This window comes from Corvus hawaiiensis, chromosome 1 (genome assembly GCF_020740725.1).
Source record: "Corvus hawaiiensis isolate bCorHaw1 chromosome 1, bCorHaw1.pri.cur, whole genome shotgun sequence".
NCBI classification, from domain to species: Eukaryota; Metazoa; Chordata; class Aves; order Passeriformes; family Corvidae; genus Corvus; species Corvus hawaiiensis.
In genome coordinates this window covers 82,908,658-82,927,620 of record NC_063213.1, presented here as the reverse complement: position 1 = coordinate 82,927,620, position 18,963 = coordinate 82,908,658, and the positions used below count along the sequence as shown (strand labels likewise).

Genomic DNA, 18,963 nt, shown 5'->3' with positions numbered 1-18,963 from the left:
TAGTTCAGAAGAGATGAAGGCTACAAAGAGTGTCTCTTGCCTACAGAGAGTCACAGCTGCGTACAGTTCACCAGATGAAGTCCTAACCCTGTATAACACTCTCAGTTTTGCTTGTTATGTGAGGCCATGTTAGGCCATGAAATATTCTATTATGTTCCTGATACAGGTGGCTGAGATATGCAGTACTCAACCAGGTCACACAGGTATTTTCCTACTCTTCTTTCCAGCCAAAGATGCCGAACACATAACTAGCTATTACGTGTGTTATTGCCTTGGCTCCAATTCTGTTCTTTCCTTCCCATCTGCAAAACTCTTTCTACACAGGATTTATCTTCTTCTCTTCAGAAAATGCCTCCTAATATTCCACTATCAAGAAGTTTCCTTGGCTTATTACACAGTTTTGTGCCAAGTTAATAAAATGAAGAGGTATTTTTCAAGTAGCCAAAAGAGTTCTCCTTGTGGAACTTTATTAGTAGTACCCTTCCTTTCCATTACTTCAGTATTCAAAATGACAAACTGACAATGTTCCTTTACCCAGGTCCCTGCCCAAGTACACTCTTGCAGGAATATCCATCTTCTCTAGCTTAACTAAACATTTCCCAAGTGGCACTACAGAAAATGCATGCTCAGAGCCCTGACAGGAAATAGAAAGACATCAAATATCATCTAAGAAAAGGTCAGTAAGCAGGTCATTCCAGCACAATCTGTTTCTGGAGAACTCATGTCAGAAATTATCCTATTAACCATTTACTACCTCCATGCCTTATACTATCCTTTCTATCAGTTTTTGTTGTAATGTCCAAAGAGCACTGTAATTAGCAGGTCTACAATTTTTCTTTCACTCACTCCTCCCTTTCTTCAGGGTGTATTAGTCCCAAACTCACAAAGGGCTGTCATATTGTCTCCCTCCACCTTCTTTTCCCCGACAAGTATCTGAAAGAGTCCAACTCACCCTCCTTTACAGACCATGATCCCAGGACTTTGAAGAGCTCATGACACCTTTTGGTGAGCAAATGTAAACATGACTGCATTCCCGCTGAACCAGGATGCTCAGGGAAGTTGGCGGGTGGGGGAAAGACCCCATGCAGAGGTGTCATTTTGCTCTCCAGTGACAGGAAATCTGTCCTACTATCAGAGGGTCACAGCTCCTTCATCCACCCTTGCTTTCCTCTCAGGCAACACTCTTTAAACCCAGGGACAGCTTTAGCCCTATGATCAAAAGCTTTTACTGCCTGAGAGCAGCACAGCTGGCTAGCTGATAAAAGGGATGGTTTGGACAGAGAAGATAAGGGGCCATAAGGCAAGACATAAACATACACTATGGAGGAAGTAAATGTAGAAAAACATATGCAAAAATCTCCTCAGTAAAGGGAGGATTGCATGAACCACTTGTATTCAAACTAATATGGCATTTTTCTATTACACCATCATAGAATGGTTTGGGTTGGAAGGGACCTATTAAAGATCATCTAGTTTTGACCCCCTGCCATGGGCAGGGACACTTCTCCACTTACACACTGTAAGTCGCAACTTGATGTACTTACTAAAAATCTATGTGATCCAACTGGCAGTTTCACATGCCGTGCCTTATAATTGTAAGATTAGTCATCACTTGGTCCTCCTCATTTCAGCATATCAAATTGTGACTTTTGCTTCTAAGCACTTACGATAATGTACAGTTCCATGAATTCATTATCATTAGACAGTATCTCTCTGTCCTCTCCAATACCACTTTTATAAACCCAAAAGGTATTCAGTTCTGGGTCCACATCTATGTGATCTTCAAATTTGACCCTACAATTACTGAAAAATTGCCCCATTTATCTCCTGTGATTGCTCATAGAGCAAATTTGGTCCAGTTTAGCTTCTGGCAGCTGCCATCACTGACAAGTAATGTTTTACCTCTAAGCACTCTGCAACTGGCACAGGCAGACATAGGCACCTCCCCACCCTTTATTTAGCCTTAAATAAAGAGAGCCTTCCTCAAATGCCCATTTTACCATCTTCTTTCTGTCATAATTAATTACTTTTGATCAGCGGCACCTGCACTGCTTTAAAGGGAGTGTGTGCACACAACCACCAAAAAGCTAGGAGATATCCCAACAAATGAATGCTCACGTTACAATGAGCTGTATACTGACTTTCTAAATCTCAGCTACTCCATCTACTCCTAACAGTTTCTGTGCCACAGTAACTGGAGAGGATGATGTTTTCCCCCACAGTAAAAATGAAGGGCATGTTCTCACTTCCCATAAATACTGAAAGACCATGGTGAACATAAGATTTCTGTCACTTTTTATCAACACTTTTGCAACAAATATTTCCAGGCTACTGGATAAGGCCTTGCAACAGGGTTTGAGACTGAGGAAGCTGCATCTTTCACATGTGCCTTCTTTGCCCAGTGCACAAGCAAGACAAACACAGTCATCCCATTTTAGACTGTACAGCACAAACAAGTATTTTCACTGATGCCACAAAAACCTGAGTGTCAGAAATTTGACAGAAGGGCACCTTGCCTTTGCCTAATACTCCCTAGTCCATACAACAGCAGAGGACAAGAGGAACAAGAGGACACCATTGAGACCTGAAGGCAAAAATGGGTTGTAACAGGCAAGGATGAGACTCAGCCTCACTAGCATGCCCTTAAGACCCAAAATTTTGGGTGTATAATCATTTATGAGGCCATATTCTCTTCCTGCTATCTCATATATGAGACAGAACTCAGATCAACATAAACAAGACAAGCATATGAACTGCAGTGCCAACACTGGTTAATGTATTTCTGTTGCTCTAACCTAAGTTCCATGAAGGCAGGCTCCCAAAACACTGCTCTTTGACTTCATGCATTCCACTGGATTTCAGTAGTCAAGAAACACTGGCAAATTCCAGCTCCTTGGTTTAACCATCCTTCTGCTAAGGGCATAGACTCTTCTCTGTTAGCTTTTTTTCAACTTCACCTCCTTCTTGTGCTCCTGCTCAGCAGGTATATAAGCAAAGACATTCAAAATTCTGCTCTGATGCTTAGGGAATTTCTTCTAGTGACTCGCACGCTTAAATTTGAATCCTGGCCTTCTGAGGTACATTGCTAAAGTTCAGGACCAGAGGCCAGAAACCACATGTGTGGTCACCAAGCAACAGCACAGCCTTCAGTAGTCCCAAGAAGCATATCTGATGTTACATTCACCTAAAATCCCAGGAACAGCCACTGCCACTCAGTTTCCAGTCACTTGGCTAAAATACTTGCAGCTTTATACAAGTTGAACCCATTTTCAGCCGTGCTGCACACTGGTGTTCTTTGCCTAAAAGCTTTTTAGTTTGCAATATTATTGATTTCACACCCCTCTGAAAGACCATTAGGAGGATCAGTCAAACAATTTCCCTTCTCAAGAATGGGAAGCAAAGGGAAAGGTGGTGATCAGTAAGACAACAGGACCCAAGTTTAGACATATTTCTTGTGTTTGCTCACACTGGGAGCCAAAGATCAAGTTCATTAGCTCAAAGATGCACATGGGGCTTCTGTATTTGGCTTTTGTCAATTATTCCTCTCCTACAAGCGAATTAATTTCATGTAAGCCAGATCTGAAAGATACAGGAGCGAAAATCATGGCAATAATAACATATTTCAAAGTTATCCCTATTCCTTCTCCTTTTTTGCTGTACTGTCCATTGTGGTTACCTTTTTAAAGCTGGAATTTAGCACCATTGTAAAGGTTCCAGTTGTAACAATTAGAATCATAACTATTGCTGAGTAAATAGGTAGAATAACTGACAAAGAAAAGCAAAGTGAACACTGAGTTGTGTATTTGTATCAACTCCAAACCAACACCAGCATATCTAACCTCCAGGCTGCAACATGGAAAAAAGTAATTTTGTATCAGAAAGACACCAAACTCTAAGTTCTGATTAATATCTGAAATATTGCTGGATATTACTCAAAATCTTCCACTTGGTTTTCTTATCTGAAAGAGTCTCAAAACAAGAGTAGAAGACTTCAGTGTAAGTCCCAGAACAAAGGAGCATTAACGGTGTTCTCATGTGTAAAGACTCTGACAGCAGGTAAAGGAATTTTCCAGCTAATAAAAACAAAGAAAAAAAATTTAGAAAAAAATCTATGGAAAACTATTTTGGTTAAAATTAATGAAGCAATTTGGTTCTCCCTAGAAAAGAGATACTCACGGGATTCTGTAAAAATACAAAATAGTTATGGGAAACAACTGAGTGTCCTTTCTGTTATGATCAATCACACAGATGGTCCAAGAGCTTATCTTAAAGCCCCCAAAAAAAAATCCTAATATTTTTCTTCCTTGCCTGTCCAAAGAAGTACAATGGTACATCACACCTAGACTGTTTTATTAGCTCAGCCCAGTGTCTCAGGTGGGGATTTAAAGGCACAGGGAACTTTTAATTCTGGGATGATTTATATTCACTTTGGCTGTAACTTAACAGCAATGTAGCTACTCTAGCACAAATACATAGTACAGTGGGATTTACTAGAGACCTCTTAACAAGATAATATTTTTAAAGATAGCAATGAACTAGTGATATACAGATGATCCAATATCTTTGTGCAGTCAAAAGGAAACATCAATCCATGCTAGTGTTAATGCTCATCAGTTACCCCATACAAAGCTGCTTAAGCTGTTCTGTGCCCCTATAATTGCACACTGACATGCTAAAACATGTCAACACTCACCATCAAATAGAAGTTCTGCCATAAAACCCAACAGGAAACCACGGTTCAACACATCATATGCAGTGAAAAGTTTATAGAAGGAAAAAGGGTAAAGGAAGGTCCTTGGCAAAGAGAGAGAAGAGTGAGGCAAAACAGATGAAGCAGCAGAAGGAATCAATTAAGACCCTGATAAACTTAGAACTCTTTGCTCATTAAAGAGTGGAAAGCATATTTTATGTATTAACCCATGCCACATTTTTATAAACTGGTGTTACTTTAACGTTAATACTACAAGTGCATACAAACAGTCCTACTCAGGAAGGAAAAATTCCTTTCCATTTTGATTTTACAGGGACTTGAAAGAAGATTGTAAACACCAGGCTGAGCACTGAAGTTTCCAACAGTGGTAGGTAGCATCAGGGCTGTCTAGAGGGATGCTGCAGCTCCTGTTTCAGCGGAACATGTCACCACTACAGGAAAGATAGCTGTAGAATATTCTTTCCACCTAACATTACAGCACGTGATTCACACCTAAACTCATTTCTTAAACTTAACCTTTTGGTACAGCTTATGAAACATGGTGCAGTCTTCAAGCAGGATTATCATCATTTTAGCTTTTTGTAATAAGGCAATGCATAAACTTACTTTCCATTGCCTTAGGTGTCCCTAGTCTTCCCTAAACCTGGGTGAAGAGGGAGGAGTGGCTCTGTAACATCGGGGCTGCTCCCAGCCACATAACCTGAGGCACAAACCACCTGAACAACACACTTTAACTGCCTCCTTCGCCTTTGCTCCCAAACAAACTCAGTACTCCTCCAGTACTGTCTGTCGGGTTCTGCCCAGCAGGAGATGCTTCAGAAGAGCATGAAGAGTGGGCACCTGTGCCATGACCTGCCTCCTGTTTTCACATGTTTCTGCTGCTTGCTGTCCTTCATGCTCCTCCTTCCAAGCAAAACGGGCTGCTTTGTTGAGTTTGGCTCCTAGCAGCACTCCGAAGCTCAGTCCAGGTGTGGAAGCTGCAAGAAGGTATTTACAAGCTGTGCTTTCTGGATTTGGATTGCTGCTTGAACAGACGGTCGAATATGCTTTGGAGCAGTGCAGAGCAGAAAACTACTTCTAAAACTGTAATTGCAGATGATAGCAATGAAGCAGCTAGACTAAGAATAAACACAGCAAATGTACGCTCAGCAGAGCCACTATATACACATGTACACACACACCCATACACACACACACTTGGCAGTGGCAGCAGCTCAAATATAACTAGATTAAAAGCCATTTCTGAAGACGTTTCTAAGGTTACTCGGTTAAAACTGAGTCACTGCACGCTGTTGCATGTCTCATTTGAAATTCAGGATGAAGTCTAAGAATTGCCATTTTTATAATTTCAAGTTGTTTCATAATCGAATTTGTAGGAAATTAATATAAATAATGCCATCTTCTCAGTTAAGTTTTACACAGATTATGTTTTGGGCCATCTATGTAACTTTTTATTTGAATGTTTTAAAAAATGTATCTTACCTGAATGACTTCTCTTTTAAATATCTAAGTCTGGCACTGATACAGTTTGGCTTGTTTAGCACACTGAAACCCAGTAGTATTCATGAACTAGATAGCTCCAGGACAAATTTCTGGTATCATGCAAAAATAATTAAAACAAATGCATTATTTGTGTTTCTAGTAATTACTACAAATACTTATTTTTTTATTGCCAGATATAAATAAGATTACTGAGTTTAACATCATCCCTGTGATGACACATACATATCAATGCAACTTCACATTAATCACAGCAGGCAAGCCATCAATCAGTGCAATGTGACAACTATTCTTCATTCCTCCTCCTCCTCTCTCACTCTCAAAAACCCCAAAAAAACTTCAACTCATCTTTGGATGTTTTGAACAAGAAGCAAAACCACTATTTGTTGACCATTAGCTTTTCAAAATACAATTGCTTACTCTCCTTCTCAGTGGGTTTGATTTCTAACACATTTTTCTAACATTTTTTCTAATGACTGAAAAACTCCTGCAAAAATATAATACACTTACAGCTCAAATTCCAAAACTGTTCTGAGCAAAAATACCTACAGAAAAAAAGAAGAAATTAAGATTGCCTCAGTAGTATCTGTAACATCTGATCCTGGCTAACTCCAAAGCATATGCTAATTTTAAGCCTCTGAGTAGTCCATTGACTCCAGTGAATCCAGTGAAAGTCTAGAAGATTAGTCAGGCACTTAACACTGCCAGCAAATGTGTAACTCTGGGATGGCAGGGAGGCCATGAGGAACATGCATAAGAATGGCAGTGGAAAATAAGGGGTAGGAGCACACAATAGGAAACCTTTGCAAAAGAGTGGATCATGTGATAGAGCTGCTTTCAAGGACTACTTGAAAGGCTGTCACCACTGCGGGGGGGGGGGGGGGGGGGGGGGGAAAAGAGAAAAGGTATTTACTAACATACTGTTGCTTACACTGAGTCTTTCAAGTAGCAATACTCTCTCTCTGCATATCTGCCCCCTAATTCAAGTTACATGATTTTCCATTTGTTATAAAATAGAACAACGAGGGGTTTTACATATCCTAAAACCAAATCCCTAAGATACTAGTGACCCAGTAGATTGTTATGTCTGTTCTGATCAGCCCAACACTTGGCAAAGTTAGTCTTGCTTTATCAGTTTTTACAAACTCAACAGCAAACTCAAATGGTCAATCACTATTTCCCTCCCATAGTAAAATCCATACAAAAATACACCAGCCACTTCCTAAATGCATGCATCATCTATAGGCTTTTCTTTTGACCAAATCCATAAATCAGTAGATCAGGCAACTCCCTGCAGTAGGCTTTAAAAAGATGCAGGTTATGCAAGATGCAGAAGTCTTATCAAAAGCTTTTATTTAAAAGCAATCCAAGAACATGAATGTCAGTTCCTTAACTTTCAATCAAAACAAAGTAGAAAATCCTATTAGGAATGTCTATAGAAGCACTATTGGCCAAGAAGGCCAAAAAAGCCTAAATCCACGTTTCAACTTGGATCTAGCCCAGGACGAACAGCTTCTCTAGCACTTCAGAGTCATTATGCTGGACCTTAAACCTTACAGAAAAAAAAAATTTTGGACTAAGTTATCATCACAGATTTGATGCTGCAATGCTATAAATAATGCCTTCTTTAAAAAAAAAACAAAACCAAACCCCCAATACAACATAAATTCCAATGCTAACAGTACATAAAACAGGAAAAAGAACTGTACCTCTTAGAAACTTCCCAAAACAAAGACTTCTATCCTAGAACAGAGGTAAGAAAAATCAGGGAAATACTAATAGCTCATAGCCACAGGTATAGAAGTTTTAAATCTATTTTTTTCTCTGTTCCTTTGATGCTGACAGTTCCATCCATGCCTTTTTAGGCTCAAACAACTCTTGCTATAGGATGAAGTCAGAAAACTCCCTAAAATACAAAGTCTGTGGCAATTCTAAATTTCCACTGTACAAAGGCAGTATTTAATACTTGTGGCCGACAGTGTGTTGGACTACAGCAGGGAGAAGTTGTATTAATATAATTACTAAATAAATCACTTAGTATTCTGAGACGCACTATTTGACAACTGGCTTGATATAAGCACCCCGAGATCTTGAATTTTACCTTAACTTAATGATACTGTCACTTTACTCGTTCTGAAATTAAAATGTGGTGTTATATATATATACAGATATAGATATATATATATGTATGTATATAGATATATGTGAAGATATAAAGTTTTAAAATCCCTGCCCTTCAAATGGGAAAAAAACTTCAGCAAATAGTTCTTACAAGGAGATAGATCAAAACTGTATTATTATTATTTAATTCCATCTGTTTGTTTAGACACATTGGAATTATATAGGATGCTGACAACAGCTGGAATGGGGGAGGGCAGGTGGGTGAGAGGAGGAAGGGCGGTGAGGTCTTCACTCCAGTAAGAAACTTGTGTACCTGACTGATAGACTCAGGCAAACTTCTTTATGTATCCTATTTATCTTCAAATCTATTTATGTCACACAAGAGAACATATGAGCATAGCAGCTGTTACTATAGCAATGAAACTGGAAATTTTGAGAACACAAAAAACCCACCCCTGAAGGATGCTCAGTTTAGCAGAGAGATGGTTTAGAGAACAGCGCACCAGTATCTCACTTGTAGGATCTGCTCAAAGTCTGCGTTTACAGAGACATTAAATCAGCTGTAACAGCCTGTTCCCCAAAGAGCACTCGGAGCCAAATCACCGCCACCTCTTACTCGGCACGACTCGGTACACCGGGAGTTCCCGCTAAGTAACCCCAAACTTGTCAAGTACGCCAGAGCCGCCCGTAAATCTGGGGAAGAGCGATTCCTTGCAAAAGGCTCAGAGGTTCTGATCGCGGCAGAGAAGGGATTCGCCATAGTAACAAACACCCCCACCCGCACCGCGGGTCACAGCGGGGAGCGCGGCGAGCCCCGCACCCCCCCGGCAGCACGCACACCTGCCCGGCGCCGGGAAGGCGGGACGAGCCGGGAGAACTCAGGTACTTTGCTCAAGCAGCGGCAGGCAGCCTCTCCGGGCACGACCCGGCACGAAACCCACCCGCAATTCTCCCGAATACCGTTCTTCTGTCAAACGCACCCCGCTCCCTCCCTCCCGTCCTCAGCCGGCGGGCCTGTCACCCCGCCTCTCGCCGTCCCTCGCCCCTCGCCGCCTCCCCTCCGCGCACCCCCGTCCCCCGCCGCAGCCGCGGACCCGAGGCGCTGCCGGCCGCTGTTTACCTGCGAGGGAGCCGGGTCTCTGCAGGGTGGCGGTGGCGTACAGCTCCTGGGAGTGCTTGCTGTACTGATCGGCAGCGTGAACCAGCCGCTTGGTAGGCGACAGGGTGGCGTAAGTGCCGATGGTGGAGCTTAACTGGTGGATAGGAGAGGAGGAAATGTTAGACTGGACGGTGGGCGGGGAGGTCACTCGGATGGGGGACGGCGACAGTCCCGCCGAGGAGACGACGATGTTGATGGGCGAGCTGGTGCTGTAGGACTTGGCCAGGCGGCTGGGGGACTGCTTCGGGGAGGAGAGGCGCTGCGCGGTGGCGTAGGCGGCGCCCTCGGCGGCGGAGCCGGCCCGCGGCAGCTTGGTGGGGGAGCCGCCGGGCTGGGCGGGCAGCGGGGAGCTCACCCGCTGCGCCGGCAGCGTGGAGCTGGCGTAGTAGAGCGCGGCGGCGTGCTGGGGCTCGGGCAGGTGGAAGGCGCTGCCATGGCTGGGCGCGAAGGGCTCCCGCGGCTGCGGGGCGGCGGGCGGCGGCGGCGGCTCCGGGCCGCCCGGGTGGGCGCCGCGGCCCCCCGGGCCCTGCTGCGGGAAGGAAAGGCAGAGGCGTCAGCGGCGGCGGGCGCCCGGCTCCCCCGGCCCTGCGCGGGGCGAGGGGGGGCCGCCGGCCGGAGCAGCCCCCCAGCCGCACGCAGCCCACTCTCTGACCTCAAACCAGGCCGGCACCCGGAGCCTGCGGGATTACGGGAGCTGTTAATCTGCTAAAGCATTGCCGGCCTTTCAGGGAAAAACCAGCCGCTGGCTCGGGCCGAGAGGCGTCGAAACTCCTCCCGACGGCTGAAGCCAGCACCCGGCCGTGGGGCACAGCGCTCCCGGGCTCCGGCTCCGGACCGCGTTCACATGCCGGCCCCTAAAGCAGGCAGGGTTTAGCCCCGGCTCAAATACTTAGATACATACATATACAGACATCTATACACCCGCGCCCCTTTATTCTGCATACATTAGAGAAGAGCGGCCGAAGCCACGGAAGGGCCTTTAACCGAGTAACTTTCCTCGGTTTCCAGCAATCTGTGTCCTTAGGAGGAGAGGCACCGCACCAGGAGTTCGCTGCCCCCTGCGGTCCCGACCTCGGTGAAGGGGCGGAGGCAGGGGAATCCCGGGCCGGTGCACGCCAAGCCCCGCTGGAAGCACGGAAAGCGGCCGCCTCGTACTCAGTTACGCGGCACGAAGGGGGCGGGGGGTACGGGAGGAGCTGCCGGGGCCGGGCGCTTCCCTGGGCCACATCCAGCGGAGAATCTGCATCGGGATGCAGGGAGGGAGCTCCCTGCACCGACCCGCTGGCCGCGGGCAAGGCAGCGCTGAGTTCCCTCTAAGACCGGTAATTGAGGGGGGCTGGGAAGAGGGAGCGAGAGAAAATCCTCGGGAGATGCTGCCTATGAGAAATTTCGGTTCGGTGTCTGAGCCGCTTCTGAAGCCGCAGAGGATGGAGCTCGCCTTCACACGCAGGCGGCTCCCCCTTTTTTTTTTTTTTTATCGGGGATCTTAGGCTCAAGAGATCATCTGTGAGTCTAGTAACATTAAAATCCTCTCATAACTGTACTCCGCAGTGAGTGAGAGCTCAGCGCTCTGTTGGAAGATGCACTGTTGGATTCAGATACTTTTTTTTTTTTTCTGGTTATGCAGGGGATTTACTTGAAACCTCAGAAACTGCTCCGGATCCTCGGAGTTGACAGCATAGTTTGAATCGGTCTGACCACTGCTTTGCCCAAACACACACACACCTCTCAGCTACTGATTTTCTTAGCCAGAAGAAGCTTTAAAATGTGAATAATGAATTTTGTGACTCAATTCGAAGAGGTGTTGTGAATGCCAAGAGCAGCATTGTTATACATTGAATAGCAATGTGGTTTTTCAGTAGCATCCTACAAAAAAACAAGTAGGCAAAAGCACCAGGTTCCTGGTATGAAATTTGATTTATTTGCGCTAGGATATTCAATAAAGGATTTGGTCAGAAATTGAGGACAACATAACTAAGCGGAGCAAAAAATAAACAAGGTTCAAAATGCCAGAAATGTGTACTTCTTCCTAAGTACACCCACTGGAAATATTTCTTCTTTTTTTTTTTTCTACTTTTGGAGTCTGCCCCTCATCTTAAATGCTTTGTATCTGGGGGAAGAATATGTATTTTCCTGGACAGAGACAAGAAGAGAAGCTCCTTCTGTAGCTTTGCTCTCAGTTGTTAGTAGTGTGGAAGAAGCTACCAGCACTGACAGTGTTCTGGCTTCTCAAGAGAGCACTGCCAGACCCAAACCTCACTGGGTTTGGGAGGTTTTGCACCTCACAGAGCAATGGCTTTACACATAAATGAAATGGAAACTGTTCTCCTCTAGGTGCTCTGTACGGTGACTGCCAGGTGAGCAAGGGGCTCACAGATGCAAGTACCTGCTCTCTTTTGAGCTGGACTGTTCTGATTGCAGCAGTGAGTAACAAACACCACAGCTTCAAGTACAAGCCTTGAAATTTTCATAAACGGCCAACAAGTTCAAGTTGCTCATTTGAAAGGCTCCTCACAAAAACCAGGGAAGAAACTGATGGGAATATCAGTGAACTTTTAAAAACTACTTTCATGCTGAGCTACTTACCTTATATGCTCTAAACTGGAAAGAAGGACTAATCTGCATCTGACTGTCCAATAATGTATCTGACAGGAGTACAGTTTTCATTTTCCAGGTTTAGACTATATGGTAAAAACTTTTATAAAACAAAAACAGGCTGGCATGATTTAGGACAACATGCGCAGAGCAAACTTCGCACATAACAAAAGGTCATTCAAACCAGCTACATTATCAATTGATTTTACTTTTTGGACTGTTAAGTAGCATAGTAAAAATAATTTCATAATAAACACTTCCAAAATACAGTCTTCTGCAATGTTACCAGTGCACCAGTTATTTCTTCAACACACTGGTAATGCACTGGTAACTTTAACAGTTTGCTGTTGATCCTAAGGGTTTTTGGCAAGCACTGTCATCATGTATACAAAATTTATTTTTCTAATCTACTTCTACACTACTTCATGTGTCAAGGATTTAGAGTAATTAATTTCAAGTAAACCAGTATTATCCCATATTTCTAATAAATCTCTATAAAGCTGCAGGCAGTCTGCAAGCACTAATTCAAAAAAACCCCAAAAATCCTATTTCATGATCATTTGTTATAGGGAACAAGGTGTAGTGGTGGGACACAGTAATTAAATGCTTAATTAAAAATGCAGTATATAGCACTTCCTAAAAAGCTAAGCATTTGCTCTGTGTGAAGGAGAGAACTTCTGGATGAACAGATTGCAATGAAAACATTAGCATGCAGTATTTTCTAAGATGTGACTAATCTCAGACCTGTCTTAAATGTACCATGAGGTCTTCAGGTTTTTTCAAAGGGCCAAGCGTGCAGTAACGTTCTCCACTCATGTTTTCAGAGACAAAATGTGTTTTAGTTTCTTATTGTGTTTCTCCCTGTCTGTTGCTTAAGACAGACATAAAGACACGTCATTGTTCACCCTGCAATGTGACATACTTCATATGCAAGAATGAAATACAATGGTATTTCCCCCTTATTTTTTCCGTTTATCCATTATTTGTGTCAACCTGATAACAAAACTGTATTTAAGCTAATAAACTGAGAGCAAATTTGCTTATCAGTAATTATACTCTAGCATCAACCTATTTCATAGATGTTAATAAGAATCAAGGACTTTCTTACTACAGCCCTATAAATATCTATTCCAAGACACAGGGGTTTAATTTCCCCGGCATCCCAAAGAAAAGTAGCCTTGCTTATTTGGATTCAATACACGGATTCTGGTATACCCTTTTTAGAAGCAGGAATGTGTGAAAAAAACCATGAGAACATTAATACAGCTAGAAAAATGTTTTCTTTCCCATTTAATGTTACTAGGAAGATAATTTTCTACTGATACAAAACTGTATCTTTAGAGCTTCATACAGAAAATTATTGAGAGTATCCAGTTAGGTTACAGGAAACTAGAGAACAGTCTAACTGTTGTTTGCCTGTTCATTCAAGCATTTAATGCCCTAAATTCCAGGAAATTTGGGGGATTTTTGGGGGGGGTTGTTTGGTTGGTTTTGTGTAGGGCTTTTTGTTGTTGTTGTCTGTTGGGGTTTTTTTTTTTGGTTTTTTACAATTCCAATTGAAAATTTAAATTGGAACTTTAAACCAAAACAAGATTAAATGAAAGACTTCAAGATAAGATTTCTGTTTTGTGGAGTAGAATTGAGAGGGGCAAATAACTGTGTTGACTTATTTATTCTGCATAAAATTTTTCAGGGATTAGTAATTACAAAATGGCTAGACAAGTGAAACTTTGGGGCCAGCTGCTAATTATGAATCAGTCTGTTGATTCTTGCAGATTGCTCCCAGAGATTTAAGTAAGTCTGCATGCCCATCGTAGGTCTGGATGAACTTTAGTTTAGCGCTAAATGCCAGCACCAGTTTTCAGCTTGTTTTGCTCTCTGGATCTCTTTGCCCTTAAAATCTCATACAAGGTCACATCTAATGAATACTAACATAGTCATATACAGTACACTGAGGTCCATGAGGAGACCATTTCTCGATTGCAGGGAGGATTTTCCAACTGTATGCTCAAGTTGTGTGGAAAACCTCCCTCCAGGCCACTATGGCTTTTAAATATTGGTGTGTGTTGGTAGCTTTCGGCAGAAAACTTGATCATCCTTATTAGGGCTTTCTAGAGACACTCCAAGGGTACAGGTCTATTTCACTATCTCAGTGATACTCTGAGCTTTTTCAGAGACTGCAAGACTTGCCAGTCTGTTGAGGGTGACTTTTTTTTTCTGTCAGCCCAAAGAACCTTCCATAAGGCTTCACTCAAGGCATCACTCTGCAGTGGTCTGATGCCTCTATCAACACTCTTAGAAAGGGCAGAAGAAGGCATGGAAATTGCTTAACATTCTTTAGTCTTGGGATGCGCACTTCAGTCTTTGGGTAGGACCTTTCTTCTTTCTTCTGCAAGACTGCTTTAATGTCATTTGTAAGTTCTGACTAGGAAGATGCTACCTATGTTCAAGTGCTCTTATACAATAACAGATGCCAGACTATACCTCTGGATCCCTCAAATGTGTCTTATTTCACCTCTTTCTCCTGATTTTGTTCCATTGTTCCATTCCAAAATTCTAGCACTATTAGGAAAATTCGTCAGCCTACCTGATGCTACTCTCAAAGGTCATACATATAGATGAAGGTAGGTAATTGCAGTCTTCTACATCCACAAACCAAATTGTGTGAGATCTTTTCAGAGGGTCCAAGGATGGTCCATCTCAGGTTTTAAAGCAGCAACGAAAGCTACAGTCCTCATGCAGAATCAAAGCAGCATTGCAGATCTCCGTTGCCATCATCTCTAGTAGTGATTTGTTCTCTGAGTGCTGTAATGAGTAATCTGTCTTAAGATTTCATCTTGTTTCCTTTATGACAGAAAAATTCTTTCATTCATATTTGGAATCTGGTTTTAAACACATCATCATCGGCCATACCCTACCTGATGGGAAATCCTTATTTTAGCTTTTGTCTGGGTAGATTATCAAGCAGCCAATTGTGGCCAGTATACGGTTTCTGCCTGACAACCCATTCTAGCACTCATCTGCTAGTGAGGTGTGGTGGTCTGATGAATGACAAACTTATGACTTGTTTATAGGAAAAAGGAGACAGGTTAGAATACTAACTGTTAAATGGTTTTTCAAGACTTTTTAATCATCTTTATTTTCCATCTACTTTTTGACTTTTAGGGTTTTCCAATTCTGGGCCAGCTTACTCAGTCCAGAAGCATCAGGTGCACAGGATAATACACAGTAGGGATTTACCTGTGTTGCTGCCACAGCCTCTGAAAAGACTGCAGCATTACCAACAGCTAAACAAGTCCTCATCCAGAATGTAAACCTTCTTTCCTGTCCTGTTGCGAACACATGACAGAGTATGTGGAAAGCCACTCTTTGTAGTACCTGCTATGCTTTATACTCCTATGGTATCTCTGCAACGTAAGATTTACTGCAACATCTCAAGGTTGCAGTAAACTTGGTTATTCATAAATTATATTGTTCAAATAGATTTATTTTTGAGCAACTCATCTACAAAATCTGCTCTTTTTTGGTTTGGTTTTTTTTTTTTGTTTTTTTGTTTTTTTGTTTTTTGTAATAGAAGTCAGACTCTTCACAAATAAACTTCATTGATTAATGAAAGATATTTCAGCATCTGGACACTGAGTTTGAAAAGCTGTTTTCAGTGGGGAAGCAGAGTAATTCCCTGACAGACGAGCAGTTTTTGCTAAGAAATCCTATCCCAGTAGTATTTAGAAGATAAAAGTTTTGTGTTCTAAAGTAGTCAAAGCACTGGAAAAACTCTGTGATCTATAATGAACTCCACCAAATTGACAAAAATGTTAGATTGCACTTTGCAGCACTATACAGGAAGTCCCAAGACTAATTAGTTTCTCTTTTTTATACAATTGCATTTTCACAAATTGTTCTTGCTGTCACAGCTGGCCTTGGGACTATTTACATTTTTTTTGCAAGCATTTGGACTATCATTCATGTTGAGAGATAGCTATATTCCTTGCAAACAAATACCAAAGGAAATTATCACAATTTGAGAAGCTTCAGTTCCTGAGGCTTATTTTAATTATAATAGGTATAGCAAAACAATTCTCAGGCTTGACTTCTTTTTCCCTGTAATTGTGGGATCAGCAATGGTCATATTCAGAATTTTTTAATTTTGACTTTTGAATTTTCCTCTTCCTGTTTACCTCTTTTAAAACCTCTTTTATGTGATTTTAATTGTATTAATTCTTAGTTTATATGGCAGTTTCTTAATATTTTCAAAATATATTTTAATTCATCTGAAGTTGTCAGGCATCCTCTGCAGGATCATGGTGTGAAAAATTATTAAGTTCTCTGAATTATTTTCCTGCAGGAATATCTACCCTACAACGTGGAGGAAAGTAAAAAGAAAATCTTATTTTCTGTCCTCTCATACCAAGAAAAACAAAGGATAGGAAATGCTGCTGTACTAACTTACTAATTACCTTTCTGAAGGAAACCAGTTCTCTCTGAAGTTGATGGTTCATGAGAGCTTCTCAGATCTAACCAATGTCTGCTCAGTGTAGCTTCAATGAAAAAAATTAGATCATTAATTTTTTGCCCTCCATGAATTCATCTTTTTCTATCAATGAGTATAATAAAATTTATATTAAGAATATATTTGTTTCTAACCTCTACAAATCTGCACAATTTTCATTCCTGCCTTTTTTAAGAAATACATTCTTTCTCCTTCCCCTCTCACTTCTACTTTGTTTTTGTTTCCGTTACTCTCATAACCTGCTCCCTTTCCATCATCTTACTTTTCCCAGCCTCCTTAAAGACTGCATCCCAGTCTTTCAGGCTGACTCCCAGGGTATGATGCTTTTCAAAAAGCATAGCTCCAGATGACACTATTTTCCACAAGATTAACCTGGAGAAACTGGCAGCCCATGGCATGGCTGGGTGTACTATTTACTAGGTAAAAACCTGACTGGATGACCAGGCCTAGAGAGTGGTGGTGAAAGGTGCTGCATCCAGCTGATGGCCTGTCACAAGTGGAATTCCTCAGGGATCTGTGTTGTTTAATATCTTTATCAATGATCTGGACTAGGGGGTAGAGTGCACCCTCAATGAGTTTGCAGATAAAACCACGTTGGCTGAGAGTGTTGATCTGCTGGAGGGTAGGCAGGCTCTGCAGAAGGATCTGGACAGGCTGGATGGATGTGCCAAGGGCAGTTGTATGACATGGAACAAGGTGAAGTGCTGGGTCCTGCACTTTGGCCACAACAGCCTCATGCAGCTTTACAGGTTGGGGACAGAGTGGCTGGAAAACTGCCCAGCAGAAAAGGACCTGGGGGTACTGGTTGACAGCTGGCTGAACATGAGCCAGCTGTGCCCAGGTGGCCAAGAAGGCCAAGGGCATCCTGATCTGTATGGGCAATAGTGTAGCCAGCAGGACCAGGGCAGTGATTGTCCCTCTGTACTCGGCACTGGTGAGGCCGCACCTCGAATCCCTGTTCAGTTTTGGGTCTCTCAGTGCAAGAAAGACATTGAGGTGCTGGAGCAAGACCAGAAAAGGGCAGCAGAGCTGGTGAAGGGTCTGGAGCACAAGTCCTGTGAGGAACAGCTGAGGGAGCTGGGGTTGTTTAGCCTGCAGAAAGGGAGGCTCAGGGGAGACCTTATCACTCTCTACAATTGCCTGAAAGGAGGTTGCAGCCAGGTGGGCGTCAGCCTCTTCACCGAGGCAACCAACAACAGGACAAGAGGAAATGGCCTCAGGCAGCATCAGGTGAGGTTCAGGTTGGACATCAGGAAGAATTTTTTCACTGAAAGGGTAGTCAAGTCGCCGTCCCTGAGGGTATTTAGAAGACATGGAGATGTGGCACATGGGGACATGATTTACTGATGGCCAGTGCTGGGTTAATGTTTGGACTCCGTTCTTAGAGGTCTTCTTCAATGTAAAAGATTCTATAAAAAAAAAATGTACCTACCCAATTTGAAATTTAATTTAACTGTGCTTTATTTCATTTTTCAGTCTTAGAGGATAGGGAGCTTTTGTGAGCAAATTGAGAGAATAGAATATCGTATGTCTCTCAGTATCCCACAAACCATGCAATGACTATAATACTTGAACTCTCTTAGCAATTTAAGGCTTAAATAACTACTGTCTTCTACAGAATCCCGAACTGCAAAATGTCCTGGTGTCACACTGAGATGATCTCCTTTGCTGGGATGCTTAGCATCTAAACAGAGAAAATAACCTGTGCTGACCAACACAACCCAGTCAGACTTTGTTTATGTACAGAGATGTACATGAATTCTTCTTGAAATTTTTGTCTAAACTGAAGCTTAACTTTTACTGAGAGGCTTTGAAGTCACAGTGAAAAGCACAGAAGGTGAGAAGGTTACATGTCAGAGCCAGGAGGAACCGTTCAGACAGGATTTACAAAGTTTTCATGAGTATCTGAGACAATCTTTCAAAATGTTTCAAATGTAGAGGCGATTGTCTCATAAACTGCTTGTGCTACAATATGTGGTGAAAAAAACGTTTCTTACACTTGAGATTAGGCCCTAGCACCATGTGATGCATGGTATCCCAAGGAGGTTTCACTCCTGGTGTCAAGCCTGGCTTTGTTTTTGTCTTCTGGCACTTACTGCTTTCAGTCATGTGCTGAGACCAATGCTGGCAGGTCCTAGACGTTAGGATGGACTCCTAATCAGCACAGTCACAGAAATTTGCTTTGAAAATTAAATGCTTGAACATGCTACTACCAAAATATATATGCAAACAACTAAGTAAATCTGGCATGCAGATCTCCTTTCTAATCAGGATTACTTTATTACTATGCAAGTCAACCCACCAGAGATTTACAAAAATCAAGATGGTAACCACCCTGCTGCAGGTGTGTTGAACGAGATAGAAAGT

The 18,963-nt window shown here is 42.5% G+C and overlaps 1 protein-coding gene across 11 annotated transcripts in view; it reads right to left on the bottom strand.

Moving 5' to 3' along the window:
* Positions 1–18,963, bottom strand: part of CTNND2 (catenin delta 2) — a 669,045-nt gene that overhangs the window by 274,833 nt on the left and 375,249 nt on the right. For 10 of the 11 annotated variants that reach the window (XR_007205226.1, XM_048311841.1, XM_048311789.1 and 7 more), the window contains one exon: positions 9,453–10,020. Coding sequence is in view for 10 of the 11 variants with exons in the window: in XM_048311841.1 (XP_048167798.1) it covers positions 9,453–10,020 (568 nt within the window). In the remaining variant the exon portion in view is untranslated. The remainder of the gene's footprint in view (positions 1–9,452; positions 10,021–18,963) is intronic. The other variant, XM_048311862.1, reaches the window with a different exon arrangement.